The sequence below is a fragment of the Simochromis diagramma genome, unplaced genomic scaffold (assembly GCF_900408965.1).
Source record: "Simochromis diagramma unplaced genomic scaffold, fSimDia1.1 OVJJ01000753.1, whole genome shotgun sequence".
In the NCBI taxonomy this organism is placed as follows: Eukaryota; Metazoa; Chordata; class Actinopteri; order Cichliformes; family Cichlidae; genus Simochromis; species Simochromis diagramma.
In genome coordinates, this window is record NW_024387523.1 from 7,696,303 (window position 1) to 7,718,575 (window position 22,273).

The window sequence follows — 22,273 nt, forward strand, 5'->3', positions numbered from 1 at the left end:
CAGGTAAACTGGTCGGACAAGAATAAAGTCAAAACTTGAAGCAGCTCAATATGAACTTTTGGGCAGATAGACCGCCTAAGCATGGTGGATCCTTTAAGTTAGAGGTATATACTTGGTCATGGTCTTTGTTGAACGTCTCCATAATTAGATGCTTTGTAAGAACTAAAGAATCAGAATCAGTTCTGCCAAACAAATATTGTTGTAACTCTCCCTGCATTTATTAACTTTTTTTTTTTTTTAATCCTGAAATTACGAAATCAGCGCCCTGTGCTCTGGTTGTCATGACAATTAAGGAGGGCTCATTAGGCTCAAGGGAGCAACGACCATCTCCTCCTCCCCCTCCCCACACAGAGCTTTCATCATTACACTGCCTTTTCTGTGAGCTCTTACAAGTGCTTGTTATGAATAAAAAATTAAAGCCATTAAATGGAGTGTGCTTTCTGAGGAATAATAACGTGTTAAAAAAGAAAAAAAGACTATAGACAAGCCACTAATAGATTGTGCCAAAAAAATTGAATATTCCCCTGAAAGGCTTAATTTAGAGACTGTTTAGAAACTCTGATTATAAGTGTTGCTGGAGACACAGTTCAGGGCAACATTATCTATTCATTCCACTAAATCAGAGCTAAATCACAAGTTTGATATCTGAAAGGAAATTAATAGGTAACATTAGAATTGTACTCAGGATGTGGCAACTTAAAAATAATCAGAGTCCTCACTGAGATCTTATGAGCATATTTGCGTGACAGTTGAGAAAAGGCAATAAAACTAGTATCTACCTCTATGTTGTACGTCTGGTCATGCCTGACAGTCTCTCCACTCCTGAGCGTCTTGGTGAAGGTAAACTCCGTGGTGTGTGGGTCTCTGTTTCTTTCTTGTGATCCATCTTGTCCTCCACCTGTGACCTCCTCTCCTCCCACAGACTGATTCAGTTCGACCTCCACCCTTCCCTGTGAATGCCCCTCCGAATCCTCGCCTGGCTTCTTTTTCTTCTTCTTTTTCTGTTTCTTCTGGGAGTCGGCGTGAGCTTTTCTCTGGCGGTACTCAGCCAACTGGGGGCATAGAAAAAGGAAAACGTTTGGTGTTAAACATAAAAACTTCTGCTTCAAGCTGGTCCTTGAAAATGAAAAAGAATTATCAAACAAAACAGCTATTTAAGTGTTGGTGTAATTCAGGTTTAAAGTTGTAGCTTCCAGTCAGATCTTTGTTTATCTGACCCACATGTTCAAACATTACATCGTAAACCACCTGCCTCACCGTAGCTATTAGCACCTCTAACTCAATGCTTCTGAAAATTTAAATGATGTATGAACCTACTCTGAGCCGACACAGTTTAGTGAAACTCAAGCGAAACATTTGTTTGCCCCAAACGCGCGATCTTGTTTCTCTGAGTGAATCCTCCCTCCCCGTCTCCATATGACTCGGCACATGCCTCTTGCTGTGCCAGGTGCTAATCCTGACTGAAGGGATTTTTAAACTATGTCAATGATTACTGTGAACAGCCAGCAACATGTTACGCTGTCTTCACAACTATTTCCATTTATTTATCTGAAACAAACTCACGGCCTCTGGGTTCCTGAAAAGTGACTTTAAATCCATTTCTAAATCAATATGAGTGCAAACACCTATCGCCACATTGATCTGTTTAATAAGATGAAACATGTGTGCTAAATGTTCCTATCCTCTAATCTTTCTAAGCATCGTGCTGATCGGCCTCCCCTGGTCACTATCCTATCACTCCACAGAGAAACAAGAGCCTTAAACTACAAACTTCTTTAATGTGTCTTATTTAAACAAAACATTTTGTAATGACTTAAAAAATGTCAATAAAATACATAAATCAATTAATTCCCACATTTCAGAATCACATCTGCTATGAAATTTTTTAAACTGTAAAATACTTTGTGAACAATTTCTGTAACAAACCTACTAATTAAATAATCCAAGCAGATATTTTTGGGACAACAAAAAAAACAAAAACAAAAACATGCTTGCACTACAACAACACTTACTGTTCGCACACAATCTTTATTTCTCACTTACAAATAAAAATATATTCTGCTTGATCATGTAAATATGATCCTAATTAAACAGCCTGAACAGTTGATACTGCTGAAATTTATTATGCAGGTGACGGCAAAAAAGTTGCAGAGTGAGCAAAGCAGGGGGTACACCAGCAGCAGTACACCACTGCTGACGTACAGACAGCCTGCTCACCTGAGAAATTCCCCTGCACCTTACAACAGATGTCACAGCTGTGAGCAACGTGCTCTTCCAGATGGTCAAAGTGACTTGGATTAAAAAAAAAAAAAAAGAAAAGAAAGAAAAAAAGCAGGGCTTCACTTTGAGTAATCAACACATGTTGACAGGTTACAATGAAGAAAATAATGAAATGTTAAAAATGACCTAGATTCTACATCAGCCTTACAAAGCAGGGCTACTCTGTGACTTATGTAATTATTTTGGTCATTATTGAAATCATGAGAATTACTCATAGACTTTAGGAAAATAGTAGATGTTTAAAATATTTAGAGGGAAAAGAAACTTTGATATCTTTGAAGTTTTAGTGAGTAAAGGAAAGACAAAACAAGAGAATTTAAATAAAAATTCCGTTAGTTGCATCGAAATATCACAGGTCACGGGTGAGAGACAGTGATCGATATCATCAAAATGACACCTGCAGTCATGATATTTCTCGAATATTTCTCAAATTATGTTGGCATTTATTCTTTGGGGGTCTTTTGTTTTACTTTTAGGACTTTTAGGAGAGGGTCAGTTAGGTCAATATTTGCAAATGTGGATCACAAATCTAAATCCACATAAAGTGACACTAAGGACTATTTTTTTGCCACAGATGCTGATTAAACAGATGCAGATCCTGACTACAAATCCGGTTGATGTTTGTACTTCATAGCAAAATTGCAACAACTGTTACATAGATTGTTATGAAAAGTTGATCTAAAAGCATTTTTCCATGCAAACATGGAGAGAACATGCAACTCCACACAGAAAGACTCTGGCCTGATGGTGGAATTAAACTCAAGACTTTCTTGCTGTGAGTGCTAACCACTGTGCCACCGTGCTGCTCCCACAGTTCAAAGGCATGCAGTTAGTGGGGTCTGGTGATTTCTAAATTGCCAATAGGTTTGAATGTGAGTAGAAATGGGTGCCTGTCTATCTGTGTTAGCCCTGCGACAGCTTGGCGACCTGTCCAGGGTGTACCCCGCCTCTCGGCCTATAGTAGGATAGTCTCCAGCTTCCCCACAACCCAGATAATGATAAGCAGAAGAGAACAGATGGATGGATGTATTAAAAACAAAGTAGTAAAAAAAAAAAAAAAAAAAGATGAAAGGTTAAACAGATAAATAGTAATAATTCTTATAAAAAGAAATGCTCCTTTCACAGAAGCCATGTGTGTAGATGTAGCATTAAAAGCAAACAAAGTTAATAACATAATATAACAAAGGGACATAAAATGTAAAATGTACTGAGGGTGTTCGTCCATTAGTCTCTCTGTAATCCTGCACGCAAGCGCATGTGCACGAATGGTGAAGCACACTTTAGAGTACAGTACAGTCGACCGCTCAGCCTTAGACCTGCATCAGCGGTTTTATGCACCCCACTCCTGTAGCAGCAGCTTAAAGTTGGCATGTAAGTGGGCACTTTGTGACTGCTCATTTGGTGATACTGCACAAAAGGTCAGAGGCTGACACAGAGCCGAGAGTGGGTGTTGTCTTCATGTTCCCCACCTACAATAAATAGCTTAAAAGCTCAAAGGGCTCATGATCTCTGCCTCTGCACCTCCACGCATGACCCACATCTTGTCCAAGCATACCCACAAGCTTTAAATACCAGAGGACACAGAATGAAATATGAATGAATGCCACTCATACAGTATGGAAGCTATCCTACTTCAGAGAAACAAGGTGATTTCTGCTGGCAGGTCTGCTGTACATGAGCACCATCACTCATGAGTCCAGGGAACCACCGGCCTTTCACTGAGCTCATAGCAAGCTGCCCTATTTGGCTGAGTAGAGCAGAGCAATGGCTGAGCATATGGAGAAGTGAAGCCTGCGTCGCTCTAATACCATCTGGGAAAGCAGAAATTACGTAGGTGTATCACCATCTGCTGTCAGAAAACATTTACACAGGCACGTTTGTTTTAATATATATCTGATAGTAAATAGTGGATAATGTCAGGTTCAGTTTTTTGTTTTTTGTTTTCAAGGCGGCATTTTTAAAGCTATTCTTTGTTCTTGGACTCTTGGACTACTTTAGTAAAGTAGCTTTGTATGATTTATCAATGATAAACACAGCATAATAAAGCTTAATTACCACCTTTTTGACAACTTCCACCAAAAGTGAAAAAGTCAAAGCTGGTTTAAAGTCCTGGATTGGGTCCGCTTTTACCTTCGGAACTGCTTTAACTCTTTACACACAGATTAAACAAGGTGTTCGAAACTTTTCTCAGAGATTTTAGTCCACATTGACATAATTTCATCACACCGTTTTTGCAGAATTTCAAACATTCAAAAGGTGCTTGAACAGATTCATATCTAGTGACTGTTGATACCAATTGAGTACAGTAAGGATTTGAGATTTGTGACATGGAAGATTCACTTTGACCATAAAGAGATGGACATGGTGACCAACAATACTCAGGAAGGCTGCCACATTTAAACATTGTTCAGTTGGTATTAAGAGGAGCAAACTGTGCCAATGAAATATCCCCCACACTATTACAGCAACACCACCACACCAAGCAGCATGGATCCATGCTTTCATGTTGTTTATGCCAAATTCTGGTCCTGGCACATCACAGCAGAAACTGATACTAATAAAGTGGCTGCAGAGTGTATTTCTCAGGGATGCCTAGTAAAGTGGTACATCAGTATATAACTGAAAAGCCTTGCAAAGTTCACAGCTGACAAATCCTAGTAACTGTTTAGCTTCTCTTAACTGACGCTGTATAAAAGTCATTGGTTTCTCAGACACTGAAAGATCCAGCTCTATAATGACTGCACACAAATGTCTGACTTATTGTCACCAAGTGAAAAATTAGCTTAGTTAATGTGATGCTTACGTATGACTAATACAATAACAGTGTGTCAGACTTAAATACCTAAATGGATTTCTATGGTTTCAGGTCAGTCAGACACACAGCTAAAAGAATTCACAACATCCCTAAAAAAAAAAAAAAAACATCACTCCACTGTACCCCAGAGAGGAAGCTCACAGCTCCTCATGTCATGTGCCAATGAGAGAGCCAGCAGCACAGTGTGAGTCAACACTGTGCTACTTCAGGGTGTAAATCCTCTGCACACATTCGTAGCTACTGCTAAGCTGAATGCACACATTTGACTTCAGGTTGAAATAAAACCTAACAGTAACTGAACCACCTCTGCGTCACCTGGTTTATCACCCCTTATCCAGCTGGTGCTACATCTGTGAAACGTTAAAGGGGTTTTAAACACGGCAGTGCAATGGCCACAACACATGTAACACACAGGACATGACACAGGTTGAAAACTGTACTCCGGTCTCTTCCAGGACTGCTTTAAGCAATGTCCTTTCAGTGGTTTATCCTGTGACAACACGTGTACCTACTGTATTGTCAGTGAACAGTTTGCTAACCATGGTAACAAGAGCGAATCAAAGGCACAGTATGAGGCAATTCAATGCCAGCGGCCACATACACGCCTCCTCCTGCTCACTTTCAAAGGACTTCGCTTTTTTTCCCCTTTTGAAACACTGTTGGTCCAGAAATACAACAGAAAATAAAAAAATGTGACAGTCTGTCAATTTAATTTGCAGGTATTATTTATCAGCTATGCATTATTTTAATAGCTCTACATTTCTTTACCTTTTAAAAACAAGAGTTAGGCCAGAAGGACTGAGGTATCCTTCAGCTCTTCTAACAAACACCCCAGAAACAGCTCAGTGCCGAAAGCAACACAGAAATGCTATAAGCAAACACCAAAACTCAAACAAGATAAATCAGAGACCAGTGGAGTGCACACGATTATTTTACTGGAAAAGCTGAAAAATAATAATCAAATCTTTCCACCCTGAACTGGTGCTTCTTCACTCTAAAAAAAAAAAAAAAAAAAGAAGCATGGTATCAACCATTTTTCTACAATTATCAAAACTCAAGCTCAGCAGCTCAAAGTATATGCTGGATCAGCTGGAATGTATGATGGCATGCAGGATAATATCCTGAAGCATTATTGCATGTCATGTCTTTACCCTCACTAAATCTCAAATTCACTATACTGCACATTCTCAAGTGTCATTTATAAATGTGTTTTTTTCTGCAGTTTTATTAATTTGTAGTAGAATTTTTATACATAAAATATTTTTTCTTCATCAAATTGCTTTTATTGTCATTCTGCAAATACAATTAGAGAGGGACACATGAGACACTGACAGGAAAACACAAACTTGACACTTTTGGCATGTTGTTTGACCCTGTGAATCCAGTCTGGCGCCTTTCTGTGTGGAGTTTATATGTTCTCCCTTTGCTTGTGCGGGCTCTATCAGGCTTCCTACTACAGTTCAAAGTCATGCATGGGGTTAGGTTAACTGGCCAAAGGTGTGAATGTGAGAGTGAATGGTTCCCTGTCTCTGTGTTAGCCCAACAACAGGCTGGCAACCTATCCAGTGTGTACCCTTCCCATCCCCCAACAGCAGCTGAGATGAGCCCCAGTTGCCCCCTAGGACCCTGAAATGGATAAGTGTAAGAAAACAGATAAATGAATGAATGAGTGGATGTGCAACCAACAATCTGAAGCAACTGTGTGATGCTATCATATCAATATGTACTATAATCTCTCTGCCATCAAGAATTAAGACAATAAATACATTAGTTATTCATTGTTGTGCCAAAAACAGCCTACTTTAATCTTACGTGTAAGTACCATTGAAACTCCCCATTTTTATACATTTAATCAATAACATATCTTAATATAAGAAAAAGAACTGACATTTTAATAGCACCTCTAGGTTTTTATATATAAATGCAATCCATTATTATACATCATAAAGAAACACCTCTGTAGTAAATGAAAGAAATCTGTCAGCATGAGTCTTTGGGCTTAACTTGTAAGAAGTAAAATGTGTAAAATACAGAAATCTATAATTTAATTACTTTGGTGTAATATAAAATGTCCACGGGGGAGGTCTTTATCAGTAGGAAAAGCTGTAAAACTTGTGAAAACACAGTTAAAAGTCCAAAATGCATTTCTATTTTTGAAAGCTGTCCAATGGGCCAGAATGTAGTCTACTTCTGGCCAATTCTGGCCCCTGAGCCGTATGTTTGGCACACCTGTTATAGTGTTTTTATAGAAGATGCTCATTGCATCAAGCAAGATGAAATTCCCTCAGAAAGTGTCTAAAAGCCACAATGAAAATTAAAATTAGTTATCATCCAGGCTGTTGCCAATTTAACCTGTACAGCTGCTACACCATCATCTCATAGGCCGCCTACAGGGAGGAGGTGGATCGTCTGGCTGAGTGGTGCAACAGAAACAACCTGCTGCTTAACACCGAGAAGACCAAGGAGCTCATCGTGGACTACAAGAGGAATGCTGACCCACATCCACCCATCCACATTAAGGGGACGGCTGTGGAGCGTGTGAGCAGCTTCAAGTTCCTGGGAGTCCACATCTCCGAGGATCTCACCTGGACGACCAACTGCTCCAAGCTGGTCAAGAAGGCTCACCAGCGCCTCTTCTTCTTGAGGACTCTGAGGAAGAACCACCTGTCCTCAGACATCCTGGTGAACTTCTATCACTGCACCATCGAGAGCATCCTGACCAACTGTATAACAATCTGGTATGGGAACTGCTCTGCCTCGGACCGGAAGGCGTTGCAGAGGGTCGTGAAAACTGCCCAGCGCATCGCCGGAGCACCACTTCCTGCCATAAAAGACATCTACAGGAAGCGGTGTCTGAAAAGGGCTGGGAAAATCATCAAAGACCCCAGTCACCCATCACATGGACTCTTCACCCTCCTGCCCTCTGGGAGGCGCTACAGGAGCCTCCGGACTAAGACCACCAGGTACCGGAACAGCTTCTTCCCCACAGCTGTCAGACTCCTGAACTCTGCCTCCTGACATCTGACCCACGTTAAACTCATGGACTGAACATACACACACCCACAATGGACAACCGTACCCTCAAACACACAATAATAACATGGACTGAACCACCACTCACAACCACTAGCACTTTATATAGCCTCTGTAGAAACTATCTACACCCTCACTTATCTTAACTGCACTACTGTATAGCTCTGTGTAAATAATCATTCTGTACATTCGATAATCTTTAATCCTACAACTGTTTACAACTTGCATAGTTCCCATTTCTGTATAGCTGTATATCTCAGATTCTGTAAAGTTATTTATTTCATATTCTGTATAGTTTTTCATATTTATATCCTGTTCATATCCTGTACATAGCTTGTACTCACTACAGCCTGTACATACTTATAGTTATAGAATATTCACAACATACTTCATACCGTGTACATTATAACATACCATAATAGACCCATTTCTGTAATATACTCACATATCTATATTATTGCTAATATATATTGTAATATATCTATATCACTAAAGCACTTCTGGATGGATGCAAACTGCATTTCGTTGCCCTGTACCTGTGCATGTGCAATGACAATAAAGTTGAATTCTATTCTATTCTATTCAATTAACCACCTGACAATCCCTTCTGAAGCAGTGCAGCCTGACATAATACGAGTTTTCAAAGCATTTAGTACTTTGTCAAGCATTAGAAACACTAAATACTGCACCCTAAAAATCAAACTTTCCAGCACAAGTTTAGGAAAATAATAAGATCAAGTAAAGGTGATTATACTCCATTCATAACACAGGGCAATGCAGGGCATCCCTGTGATTAGTCGCCTGAAGGATTAACTATTCAGGCCTCAGTTAAGTAGCTCAACTTGTATCTTTGCTGTCGTCAAAACCTGCAACACTGCCTGGCATGGATGGTGGTGACACTGAGCTTTAAGGCTATTTGAATGCTGAGAAATTAAAATGATCCTTTACACGTAGTTCAGCATGTTGTCTCTCCAGGGCTGAAAAAACACATTCTATAAATCTTCTAAAAAATATCTGATGCATAAAATGTTTTAAGACAATATTATTGCTTTTTGATTTGTGAATAATCATCAGTATTCATCTGTCAAAAGTACAAACACATATCAGTGATTCTTCATTCTGCAGAAAGAGCCTGAGGTTGCATAGCTGCATATCGGAGAAGCAGACAAACAAATACACATAGAATCCTTTATGAATTATGAGCATCCCCTGAGCCAAATTATTCCCTGATGTTTCATTAAAAATCAGCTCTGTTCAACATACTACTGATCCCAACGAACAGGGTGACAAACAACACGAAGAAGGTACTTTCATTCAGTGGAAACGCACACCTCTGTAAGCATAAAAAAGGAGATATAATAAGCTTCAATCCTAATTGGAGGGAAACAAACAAAGAAACTCTTCATCTGACAGATATATACAGACAGATAATTTACCCACAACTACAAAGTGACATGAGAGGTGACGTTTGGATCTGAAAATTGGGAGGGATTTACAGAAAGTAAGTGTAGGAACAGGTGCCATATCTGAGTTCATGGGTTTCTATGACCCAACAGAAAATCTTACACCACTCTGAGTACATTAGTGCAGTCAGCGCAGTGTTTTTCATACAGGGAGCCTAAGAAGATGCTACTCATGTAACTGAAGAACTCAGTGAAAGTCTTGAATGAATAAAACCAGAATGCCAGTAACACGCTTGTCAGTGTGCTCCATTTTGTAGGAAAACATGAACAAAGCATCTGCGCACAACAGCCTGAAACAAAAGCCTGGCAACACCGGCCCACAATATTCACTTTGCTTATTGTCTGGTATGACTCAATAGGCACTCGCCTGCTACGAGCTACACAATAGATGACAGACAGTTTACCCTTCACTCAGATATCAACATCAACTTTTCCTTCACCTGATTTCAGAAATGCACCATCTTTTTCAGGAGGCAGGAAATACATGAAAAAAAAATAATGTTTTTTCATAAATTGAGGAAGCCATAAGACAATGTAAACACTCCCCACAGCTTATAGACTGACTCAGCCCTGGAAGCCCCTGTTAAACATTATGTCATGAGGTTTCTTCACTGCATGAGGACATTGTGATTTGGCATTGTGTGAAAGAAAACAGCCTGCACCACAGAGGGGCCTTTTTATAAACCAAAATACCAAAGTCATAACCCGGGAGACGGTCTCCCCTGCGGTGCAAAAACCAGAGAGCTCAAGCAATTTAAAAACCAGCATGCTGAATGTTTCTCTGCAGCATCTGGATGGAAAGAGGCTGGATTTCCCTTTATGAGACAGCCTGATTTAAGCAGTTTTGACACTTTCTGACTCGACAATTTAGTTCGTAGAGACTCATTCTCATTAGGGCCCTCCTGGAGTAAAAGAGAAGACGTAATCAAACCTAAGGATCCTATTTCCCACACTAGAAGGAAAATACAAAAATAAATAGATATATATAAACACATGACCTATGTACAAAGATTGCAGATACAATCTCTTTACAAGATTTTACAAGTTTGTGCTGCACGGTAATATTTTTAGAAATACACAAGTGCTTCACTTTATAAACATTTGGTCTCAATCTAATGGCTCAGGCTGATGTTCCAGTCTTAAAATTTGCAACTTAAAATAACTCCAGTCAAATAAGTAACGACATTCATCCCAAAGCTTTCCCCAGCTTCAACGTCCATAACAACTGGCATACACCATGAAATCTAACACTGGACCCACATCTGAACCTTTAGAGTAGGATCATGAAAACTAGACAGGTGACATTCCAAATAAGATTTTCCTTAAATATTATTAAGATTGTTAAGAAGCCTCTGCATCAACTACAGTCTTATTTGTATACATGCTTTTGCATCCAGACAGCTGAGGAAAGAATGTATAAAAATGCAACATTCAGGGCTACAGTGCAACACTCAACTGTGCATACGCTTTATCTAATTGTCCACATGCTTGCAGCATGACACTGGTGTATTCATGATATGAAAGAAGATGCTCATGACAGGCTGGTCTGGCCAGCTTGTAATTATCTTGCTATGATCTCTTTGAAAACATCTTTTTTAATAAAACACATCCCCCGCAAGATGTTTGGGTTATACAGGCTATAAAAACAGATAACAGAGCTCCTGCAAGGTCATCCACAAGCACCACGAGCCAAAACTGAAAGAGCAGTGCGTACCGTGTCACTGTCGATTAATATAAACGTTGATCCAGTTTGTGGATGCTATCGTTTCTAGAAGACAGCTAATAAAGCACAAGTTTGGCGTGTGAGGCAATGCTGGTTCTAGCCAGTGGGGTTATGTCCTGTAAATCCTGTTACACCAGCCTGTCAGTCAGTGTCACTTCAGGTGGCGTTTATAAATCCCGGGTAGCAATGTGGCCTGCGCACACCTGCACGTCGGTTTCGGGAAAGTAAAAGGAAACACTTTAGTAAGTGCAGACATGCAGCATGACAAAGGAGACTAGCAGCGGCTATGCTAACCACCCCAACCCCGCCCGCCCCATGCCCGGCTGTCAGTGCGAAGCAGGGCGCATGTTTGCGGAGTCCGACAGCTGATAGCGTAAAATGAAAGGAAGGGGGGGGGGCAAAAGCGTCTGACAGACCCCGGCCGCGACAAAACAAGTTGTCGACAGCATTAAGTCGCTACTTCAGAGTAATGAGAGCAGTGTCAGTGAGTTGTGCTAGCACCAAAACTGAGAATCATACCTTTGCTTTGCCGGCCTCCAGCTTCTTTTGCCTCTCCTCGTCTTCCATCCCCGCAGTCCCTGTGGCTAAACAAACAGAGAAACTGCCTCATGCGAAGTATCCGCGAGAGAAATTTAAAAGCTAACTGCTAAATGTCCCTCTCTCTATATGACTCGTGGCTCGCTCCCAGAGACTTCCACTGGCATTAACTAGCTGTCTCCTTGTTGGTAGTCCGCCGCCATGTTTTCCACGTAAACATGAGACCCAGTAATGATGACGTAGTGTAGGTGCCTTCACAGTCACGCCCACTGGCAGCCAAACGGTGGTGCGTTCACGCTCAGTCAGAAATACCGTCCAAAACAAGATCGTCTGTTTTTTACCACTTCAAATTTCTATATAGAACTATTATGTTATGTTGTTACTATTTCTGCTGTCCTCTTAGCCATATCTCTCTTTAAAAAGACATGTTTATTGTTAGCGGGACTTTTACTCCTGGATAAGTAAAAGATATATAAAAGTAACATTGTGGAAAAGTGACCACAACTCCCAAATAGTGTCAGGAATGTTTGACAGATTATAGCCCATCAAGTCACTAACAGCAGGCAAATACAGGAAATCAAATTTTGGCAGGTGATCACTTTTTGGTATGACCACACAGTACTAGAAAAAGTTTTTTTTAAATACTTTAATTCATTTATAAAAAAAAATAAAGTTAAAAATTACATTTCGATATATGTGTATATATATTGTCATTAAAAAGTCTGTTGGCTGATGACCAGAATCTGTTATTTATTGCAAACCTCCACCTACTGAAAAATGAAAGTGTTTTCTTACACAAGTTCTCTCATGGTTGCTGAATTTTCTCACAGAAACTTGTGTTCAGGTGAGGTGGGAATACCAAATTCAACTTCCAGCTAATTAATTTGAAAAAATTCTTTCACTGTCAAGCTCTGATTCTGACTTTGAGTAAAAGAAGCAATGACATGACAATTCATTCAGCACAGTTTTAGTATATATCTAAACAACAAAAACAAAATAATAATTAAAGTAAAAGTATAACCCTGTATCCAAAAACAGTGGATAGATTTACTCTAACTAATTTTAACCACTGTGTATCCTGTTCTCGGGCATGCCCCGCTCATGCCTTTGGACTAGAGTACTGTAAAGCTTAATGATGCCCAGTGGATGAGAGCATATTAAGTATTTCTATGTACAGCTACATTCTGCTTCTACTTTACCATATTTTCTTTGCAACTACTGTACTTTGCACTCATACGGTGATATACAAATCAGTGAATCAGAAATTATAATCCAATATATACATGATTCTGAAAAGTGATATTCTATATAATAAGTACATTTACTTTAGACACTAAGTATATTATGATTTAATAACTTGTTCACCATGAAACCACATAAGCCTTTAATATAAATGTTACTTTTTTGTCCATTTTTTTTCACTTTGTGAAACAATTATCCAGCATATTCAAACCAGTTTCACTCCCTGCCACTTGAATGCCCCTGATCCTATTGTGTAGCTTTGAATCTGTCTTCTATAAATATATCTTGACTGATAAAATAACGGAGGCAAAGGCCAGATGCTATCAAAATAAAATACACGTCTCTCCATTTGTACCCACATAAGTATCTCATAAAAATGCATTTAGTTGGCGTCTACCGTTGAGGGTGGTGATGAAACACTTCCTGACTGCTTTAAATCCAAACAAACCACATTTCTCCATAATTTATGATTCTCTTTTTTTCTCTCTCGTTGTGGTTTGAAAGAAATTTGTGAATTTGTACAGCCATTACAGAAAAGTGTGCTGAATTTCTCACGATGTAAAAGATTATTTAATGCAAAAATAATACATTTAGTGCTAATTATTAATAATCCCGTCACTATATTTGACTACAATCCCATAAATTTCCCTTCATTCTCTGCAGTCTGAAGTCTGCTTGTAAAGTCTGCTCAGTTTCTATGGTAACAGGCGAGGAGGAGAGGTTGCCAGAGCTGTCCCCGTTGAGAGTTTTCTTTTTTAAACACAGAATATTTTCATATCAAAGATGTTTGCTGCTAATAAAGGATCCAGCTGTCACCTCGCATTCTCCAGCATGGCGTTTGAATGGGCTGCATCACCAAGAGTGCTGCCATATGTTAAAGAGGAAGCACGTGAGCTGTCTCAGCTGAATGGTGCTGCAGGTAATATGAGAGACTGGCATCGGTTTCTAGGACAGATGGGGATGATTAAAATAAATGGACAGGCAATATTTTACTCACAGCCTCCATGTGGGATTGATCTTCAGTCTTAAAATAGTTTATATTTAATTAAAGTAGCGTATTCCTGGCAAACTAAAGGCCTTTTATCTTTCCTGTCATTTTCCCCCAAATAAGTCAGCGATAATATAAACTTTGTGGCTTGATTGTTAGATGAACTAATCTTCTTTCTTTAAAGTTTTTATTTGATCACCAGTGAGCTAATAGGAGATGTGGGTAGTAATTCATAGGGGTCTTTGCTGGGATTTTAGAAATCTGGAGATTATTTCTTACATGTTTGCTTAAACTCCATATTTCCCCAGGGCATGCCTCAAACTGCACATGTAAGACTAACAAATTTTAGCCAGTTTTATTATTTCATACTCTTTGATTATTTCATTACACTGTTACATTTTATTTCAATTTCCCTGAGATTAAAGTCCAGGTGGACCAACATTTATTCCCTTTTTATTTGCAGGCCAGTCTAGTCTTAAACAAATATCCTACCTAAGCGTTTTGCCTCAGTTTCATTCGAAGATTTCTTGTTCTAACATCCAGGCTAAAATATTCCTGTAGAATTATAAAATATTAAACTTTCCCTCATACTTCCAGAAACATACCAGTAGTAGCAGTAGCAGTAGCAGCAGCAGCAGCGGGAGAAGATGCTCTGTGTCTTCGGCTGACGGGGGCTGAACAGCTTATTGTCTGGCAGACTTTGAATTCCACCCATCTTCTTTTGGACATTCTCACCAGCCTGATCTCACCTGTGAAAGCTTGCTGTTTGAGCACCACCGTCTGCAGGAACTTTTGAAAGTTTCGTCAGCCTCTGAATTATTGATTCACTCAGGGAGTATACAGAGTCTACAATTACCCAAGTGACTTTACCAAGACAAGCTCAACAAATGAACAGCATGCATGCTATATTTATAAGTCAGAGGATGGTGAATAAAGGCTGTTAGAATTAAAATGATAGAAACATCTAGATACTGAAAAGTAAAATGAAACCACTCTGAACCATTTTTCTTATAACACTTTAAATACATATGGTGGAAAAAAAGATGAAAAGCAGCCTTAACTAATCTAGATTATCATCACATCCAGTGCTACAGCTTTTTTTTTTTTAAATTAAAGTGTATTTATAGCCCAGAAGTGTAATATAGTTTCACCTTCTGAGATCCTCATATGATTACATTTTTTTAAAGGCTTTTCTTCATCCTTATACTTCATTCTGCTCAAAGTATTCTAAATTTTATTACACAAAGGAGACTTTATTGTGCTATACTTCATAAACCCAACATGTAAATATGAGGACATGGCTGCAAAAACAAGCCAAATCATGGCCTATCCACCACCGTGCTTGACAGTAGGTGGTGTGCTGACATGCTGTACTTGGCTTTCACCAAACATGGTGTTGTGCATTATAGCCATAGATCTCCACTTTGGTCTTTTTAGAGAGAAGAGGTTTTCTTCTGACAGTCCATCCAAACAAGCCATACTTGTTAGAGATTAGCAGCACTTGGCTGCCACTTGCCCACTTAATTCCTATGGAAACAGTAAGGGTATACTACCTCTTCAGTGTTGTAAGGGACTGATAAAGTCCTGTGAAAACTTCACATGACTTTGTATTACAAAAACATGTATGATCTATCTTGGCATCTTGTAATCTCTTATGAGGCCAAATAACTTTTATGGGGGGCTAAAAAAATATATTTCACACTCCAGTAGGGTTAGTTAAGTGCAACAAGAAAGCTGGAAGCTCAGCAACACGTGGGAATGTCTCTGTTTCAAATACAATAGCAGCGTAGATCAGATTGAACCACTCTTACCATTTATGGTGTCTTATAACCTCTCTTTATTGTCTGTCATAGAGTATAAGTAATTAAAAGACAGACACAAAGACCATAAGGGTCCCTAAAATACTTTGGATAGGTTTAAGAAAAATGCAGGTGTGCAAATGCAAATGTAACTGTGACCTGTGGATGTGTGAGACGAATTTGAATCGAGACTCCAGTTGCCCAGCTGTTGCGATGGAGCTCACTTCAGTCTTAGAGCAGCAGAGCAATGTGTATTTGCATAATGACAATATCAGTGTCATGCATTAAAATATGCATAAGTGGGGGGACTCATCAGTAAAGGGACGCACTGGGTCAGTACGTTTATCAGTGGTAGGCTGTGAATCATAACACATGGTAAGTGTCCTCTTGTAGCTTGTACGAGAGCATCTGCTAGCTGAGACAGAATTAACTATTGATGCCTGTAACAACAGTCCAGTCCTCTATAATGCTGTGTTTTTATTATGTAATTGAAGCTTCCCAGGTTACTGAAAAATGTCATTGCTCTCTGAGAGCTTCACTAGTGACTGAGCACACTGTAATTTAGAATGTACAGTATGTGCAAAGCAGAAAAGCACTTATTCAGGGTCATCTCCATGGAGATGTCCCTCAAATTGTTTGTGAAAAATTCAGGTTTTTATCAAACTAAGAAAGGAAAAATTCTCGATGCACACAGACCATACATTTTTGAAGGTTAATTTTAATTAAACCATGTCTTTAAATTTGACTAATGGTAAGGAAATACATTAATTTACACATCACTCACATAGGATGTAATGAATTAAAAAGAATAAAAAAAATCAATATAATGTTTGAAAATTGATATTGAACAATATTAGTAGAAATTAGGGGAAACTGGGCAAATGGCCTAAGTTTTTCTAAAATCCCGCCTACCGTCCTTACACCAACCATTCACAACATTAAGATGTCATCTGTGTAATATTGTGTGGATCGTCCTAAAAGCTCTGATGTTTTGGAGAATTAACATTGAACTACTGGGTATCCTGTGCTTTCTGGTCCTGTGGACTGTGAGGTGGGACACCTGTGGATCAGGTTCAGGTGGGAATGTGTGTCATTTGGAGGTCTGATTAAATCCTTAGACACCTAAGTTTATCAAATTATGCACAGTTTCTGAGGTGAGCCATGCTGGTGGAATCTGCTGCCAGTGAAAGGCTCTGTTGTCATTTGAGTGTGCTTGTTCTGCAACAGTAAGCAGATGTTTGGTACATGTCAATGTAAGATCCACACCAATGCCAAGATTTCCTAGCAGAATATGGCACTGTAACGTTATTCACTTCACCTGTCATTGGTTTATATGTTCTATTCTTTCAAATAGAAGATCTTTGCTTCCATCTAGTGGTTATAAATCAGTATAAAGGCAATGGCTTTACCGATTTCAGAGGAAATGTGCAGAAATGACAAGGAACAGGTGAGAAGTATCTGATTTAAACACGCAGAAAAACACTAACAGAAAAAAATTAATCACTGTCAGCAGAAATATGAGGCTGAAAAAGGCAATGGCTGGAAAACCTAATTAAAAATAGAGTTAAACGGAGTGTTAGCAATATAGCCAACATAAAAAAAAAAAGAACGAAAATAACGAAACTTACACTGTATTAGATTATCTGAGAAAAAACATGTTTCAGAAGATGTGAGGTGGTGTTTGGCACAAACTCCACCATACCAGTTGTGTCGCTATCGTATTATTTTGTCATTTAACCTACAGCCAATAAATATAACGAAGAAGAAAAATCTCGCGAGAGTTCTTGGAGTTCACGTTACCGGCATGGAAGAAATGTTGGCTTTTGGTATGTTTTTAATACTTTTTAAAGCAGACTGGTACTTAAAGGGCTATTACTGATAAGATATTGTACACCGCTAAACAGAAACGACTGTGTGCTTTGGTTGGACTCTTCAGTTAGTTATTCCCGGGCGAATAAATAAAAGCTCCCCTTTGTATTACTAACGTAAATAACTTTGCCAAAGTAACGTACGTATTATGTAGTAAATAACTAGTAAATGGCCAGTATCAAGCAGTTCACAACTACGTTTAAGAATACTTGTTTGGAAAGTTTCTGTTACTGTTGTAAGCTTGGAGCGGTTACTGAAACTAAAGTAGCGGTGTGTCAGCAAATTAGACTAGCAAAGAAAAAGATTAATATACCAATGTCTTAATGGTTTCACTAAAGATTCATATATTTGTAAATTAACATATCCAAAAGTAAAACAATCATATCTTACTAATAGCATCTGATAATAGATGTGCTCACCAGTTACCTGTCTGCATCTTTTTTGGCCAAGTGGCTTTTCTTTTTGTTTCTTGTCTTTTCTTTAATTATATTATAGGCTTTTTTTATATTTAGCAAAAGTGCTGTGAAAAAAACCTAAGTACACCCTTATTACTTCCATAGGAATTAATGGGGTTTGGTAGTAGCTAGGTGCTGCTTATCAAATGCATGATTGCATGAGTTTTTGGCAATTTGCTGGTCCGGAGCATTCAGGTGTGTGTTAACACAATGCCGCAATTTTTCCAGGATCTCTCTGAAAGCTAAAGCTTGGCCCGAACTGGGTCATGCTGCAGGACAATGATCTCAAGTATAGCAGCAGCATCTACAACAGAATGTCTGAAAAAGAGAAGAATCAAGGTGCCGTGGTGGCCCAGTTAAAGCCCAGACCTTGGCCTGACTTAAGTGATATGGGGGGGACCTCCACCACCTCCAAAATTCCTCTACAATGTAGTGAGAGACTGATAAAGTCACACAGAAAACAGTCACTCCAACTTACTGATTATAAAGGTGGTTCTACAGCTGTTAACCAGTGGGGTTTGATTAGTTTTTCACAGGACTGCAGCTGTGAAAACTGTCTTTTCATGACTGTATATTAACATGTCTGTTTTTTCTTGTCTGAATTGCAGTGATGTTTCAGTGTGGCCCTCCTCAATAAAAATGGCAGGAGTTCCTGGAGTGAGAGCCCTCCTCACTGTGCAGCGATCGGTGACATTGCAGCACAGCTTTTTTGGCTTCACTCCAATACATTTTGCATCAGCCTGCTTCCCCAGAAGGCTTTACAGTACTTCGACAGGAAGTACTGAAACAAAGCCGCCGGTAAACCCGGAGAATGAATCTCTGCTCGAGAACTTGAACCTCATGGGAGTTGACGTGAGGATGGCACGCCAGCGTCAGCCTGGGGTGCTTCGTAAAACCTTCACTAATGAGAACGGCCTCGCTCAGTTCCTGCAAGGAAAAGGTGCCGGCCGCAAAGTCATTGCTAGCATAATATCCCGTTATCCCCGAGCCATCACTCGCTCCATTGAACACTTGGAACAACGCTGGCAGCTGTGGAGAAACATCTTCCAGACAGACGCAGAAATCGTAAGCATCCTGGATCGCTCACCTGAGTCGTTTTTCCGCTCCAGTGATAACGACAACTTGGAAAAGAACATAGATTATCTGGTCTCACTGGGACTAAATGCCAAAGATCTCCACCGGCTGCTGACCACAGCACCGCGGACATTCTCCAACAGCTTAGAGCTCAACAAGCAAATGGTGGAGTTTCTGGAAGATATCTGCACAGAGCTCGGTGGAAGTAACCCAGAGCATTTTGCAAAAATGGTCATAACAAGAAATCTTTACATTCTAATCAGAAGCACTAAGAGAGTCAAGACAAACATCGACAACCTGAAAGCATCACTGAAGTTGAGTGATTCAGAACTGCTGGCTCTTCTTCAAGGCCACGGGGCAGAAATTCTGGACCTTTCCAACGAGTACCTGAAAAAGAATTTCAACAGCCTGGAGCAGAAGATGACCGCACTTGGCTGTCGGAAAGCTGATGTTAAAAAACTGATCATCAACTATCCGATGATTCTCTACATTGGGCCTGACACTCTGAGCTCTAAACTAGACTGTCTTTTAAAAGGAGGAATAACAATGAAGCAGATACTGGAAAAGCCCAAAGTTTTGGACTACAGCACACAAAACATTACAGGGCGACTAGAGGAACTGAGAAGGGTGGGCTATGACTTCCAGAAGAATGGCATCAACATCCTCGATTCAAGTCGAAAGCGGTTTGCCGCAAAAATAGAAAAACTTTCTGCCTCACCAGAAGAATGAGTGTAGCTTGCTGCCTGTCAGACAGTGTTGGCTGATACTTTTTCATCTTTTTGACTTAAGAATAATCAGGTTTCATGTTCAGAGATAGTATGATTGAGCTCTTTTAATATCCCAAACTTAATTCCAGTATTGAAATCTAAACATTGTGCCTGTGATATTCTTCTAGTCTCACGAGAGTAATTAAAGCAGTAAAAATAATAAGTTGAAGGTCTGGGGACATGGAATTACATTTGAAGCTAATGAGTAAAAGGAAATTGTCAGTGGATTACCCATTATGTAATGTTTCAGCTCAAATACCAGGTGTTTTAATCCATCAATACATAAATACGCTGTCTTGAAATTAAAAAAAAAAAATGCAAAAGGTGAAATACATTTGACTGAATGTTTCATTCACAGGTAAAGTTATGGAATGACTTATGTGATGTTTGTTTTTAAGCACTGAAGAAGACTTTTGGGCCATTTTAAAACCAACACATGGTAAGAGTCATTAAGAAAATGGGTTTTTCTTTTAGTTAAATGACTGGAGCAAAGATCTCCATTTACACTCACCATACAACTTTGTTAGGCACACTTTGCAAATACCAACTTGGACCCTCTTTTTTTCCCCTTCAGAACAGCATGACACAGATTCCTTTGAGATTTTGGTCCATTTTGAAATGACAGCATCACACAGTTGCTGCAGATTTGTCCGCTCCTCATCCATGATGCAAATCTCTTTTTAATATATATTATTAGAATTTAAAGGATATTTGTCAGCATTTGTTATTTGTTTGAATAAATATTACAATGTAAACATCAATTTTGGAGGGCATACGAATCACAGGCATGTAGAAATCTCATGTCTCAAACAAATGCATCAAAGCCACATCAGGCAGGCTGATAACACATTTTACTGTCATTCGAATTTTTTAGCTCTCAAATGGTTCAGTCAAAACAAAAGGAAAGAAAACTGCACAAAATAACAAAACTGGATATAAATAGATACATTATTGAATAAGGTTAAAAACTAAAAATAATACGGTCTAAAATAAACAATAGTCAGTAAAACTAAAAAGCGAGGGCCTTGTGAACCGGCTGCCGCGACAGACTTGACCAAATTGACAAAGACTAACGATAAAAACATTTCATGTATTGTCAGAGTATTTTTGTTTTTAAAGGTTTTATTATTCATATAATAATCAGCTAAGAGTGTTTATATTTCTGTTCTGTACTCAACCAGCTGCATATTTTAATTGCTGGCTCCCTACTTTATAACGGAAACTGTTTGCCTTCACATTATCAGTCTTTGCCTTCACATTGTCACTGTTTGCCTTCACACTAGCAGGAAACCGCCACCCACGAGTAAGAAACAACCTTGTAGAGAACACGAAGTTTTTTGATAAACCACACCTGTTTTCTTGACAAGATAAGGATGATATTTCCTTTTTTGTATGCTTCATGATGTGTATAAATAAAGCCAGACTGCACCAAGGAGGTGTGTGAGTCTCTCCCTGAGTCTCTCACCCGTGCACGTTTAAAACTGCTCTAAGTGTCTGAGTGATATTTCATTGCATCTGAGTACTTGATAATAGAATATCTTTAACATTTAATTGGTCCTTCTGAGCCGGAGTGGACATTGATATTTTTTCAATGCTCCAATAGGAGACCTTCGTCAAGTCCTGACGTCGTGAGAAGCCCACGCTGTCGACTCCTCTCCAGGCAGAGGATAAAGTCCAGAGACGTGACGTTCGGGTTCTGGCCAGCGTTCTTATAAGAGGTCCACGACTTCAGGGGTTGATGAAGGAAACCAAAGCAACCACACAATAACTCAGGTGAATATTTAGCACTCACTCACATCTTGCGAAAAACGACTGAGGCAACCTGTGGTCTGTACATAAAATAGTTTCCCGTCAAAATATGACAGCTTAGTAACAGTCTCGTCTGAAAAAGGACTGGTAGAAAAGTTACGCAGCTCGCCTGAAAAAGGGCTTGGAGCAAGCTTTATGTCAAAATACGACAGGATAGTAACATTCTCGTCTGAAAAAGGACTGGTAGAGAGTTACGCAGCTCGCCTGAAAAAGGGCTTGGAGCAATGTAAAAAGACACAGAGTTGCCCAGAACAATACTCATTACGCGTATGATCTGTTGTTTTACTGTTTTGTTGGTGGAGTAAGTTGATTTTACAGCACATTAAGGAGGCTGAACTACTCCACCGAATTGTTTACCGTTGGTTGCTCGAGTTCTGGTGGAACGGGAAAAGGTTGTGTTTCATCACATAAAATTGACA

General features: G+C 39.3%; 2 protein-coding genes across 9 annotated transcripts in view; one reads left to right on the plus strand and one right to left on the minus strand.

Moving 5' to 3' along the window:
* The window catches only part of akap9 (A kinase (PRKA) anchor protein 9), a 70,858-nt gene extending 58,786 nt beyond the window's left edge, over nucleotides 1-12,072 (minus strand). For all 8 annotated transcript variants that reach the window (XM_040021311.1, XM_040021309.1, XM_040021310.1 and 5 more), the window contains exons 1-2: nucleotides 11,834-12,072; nucleotides 780-1,052 (exon numbers count right to left, since the gene is read on the minus strand). In XM_040021311.1, coding sequence (XP_039877245.1) covers nucleotides 780-1,052; nucleotides 11,834-11,881 — 321 coding nt within the window. In that variant the 5' untranslated portion in view covers nucleotides 11,882-12,072. The remainder of the gene's footprint in view (nucleotides 1-779; nucleotides 1,053-11,833) is intronic.
* Nucleotides 12,073-17,597: 5,525 nt separating this feature from the next.
* On the plus strand, nucleotides 17,598-20,379 carry LOC120726575 (transcription termination factor 1, mitochondrial). Its single transcript, XM_040020246.1, has 2 exons — nucleotides 17,598-17,706; nucleotides 18,813-20,379. Exon 2 carries the CDS (start codon nucleotides 18,844-18,846, stop codon nucleotides 20,005-20,007), a length of 1,164 nt encoding a protein of 387 aa, XP_039876180.1. The 5' UTR covers nucleotides 17,598-17,706; nucleotides 18,813-18,843; the 3' UTR covers nucleotides 20,008-20,379.
* The last annotated feature ends 1,894 nt before the right edge of the window (nucleotides 20,380-22,273 follow it).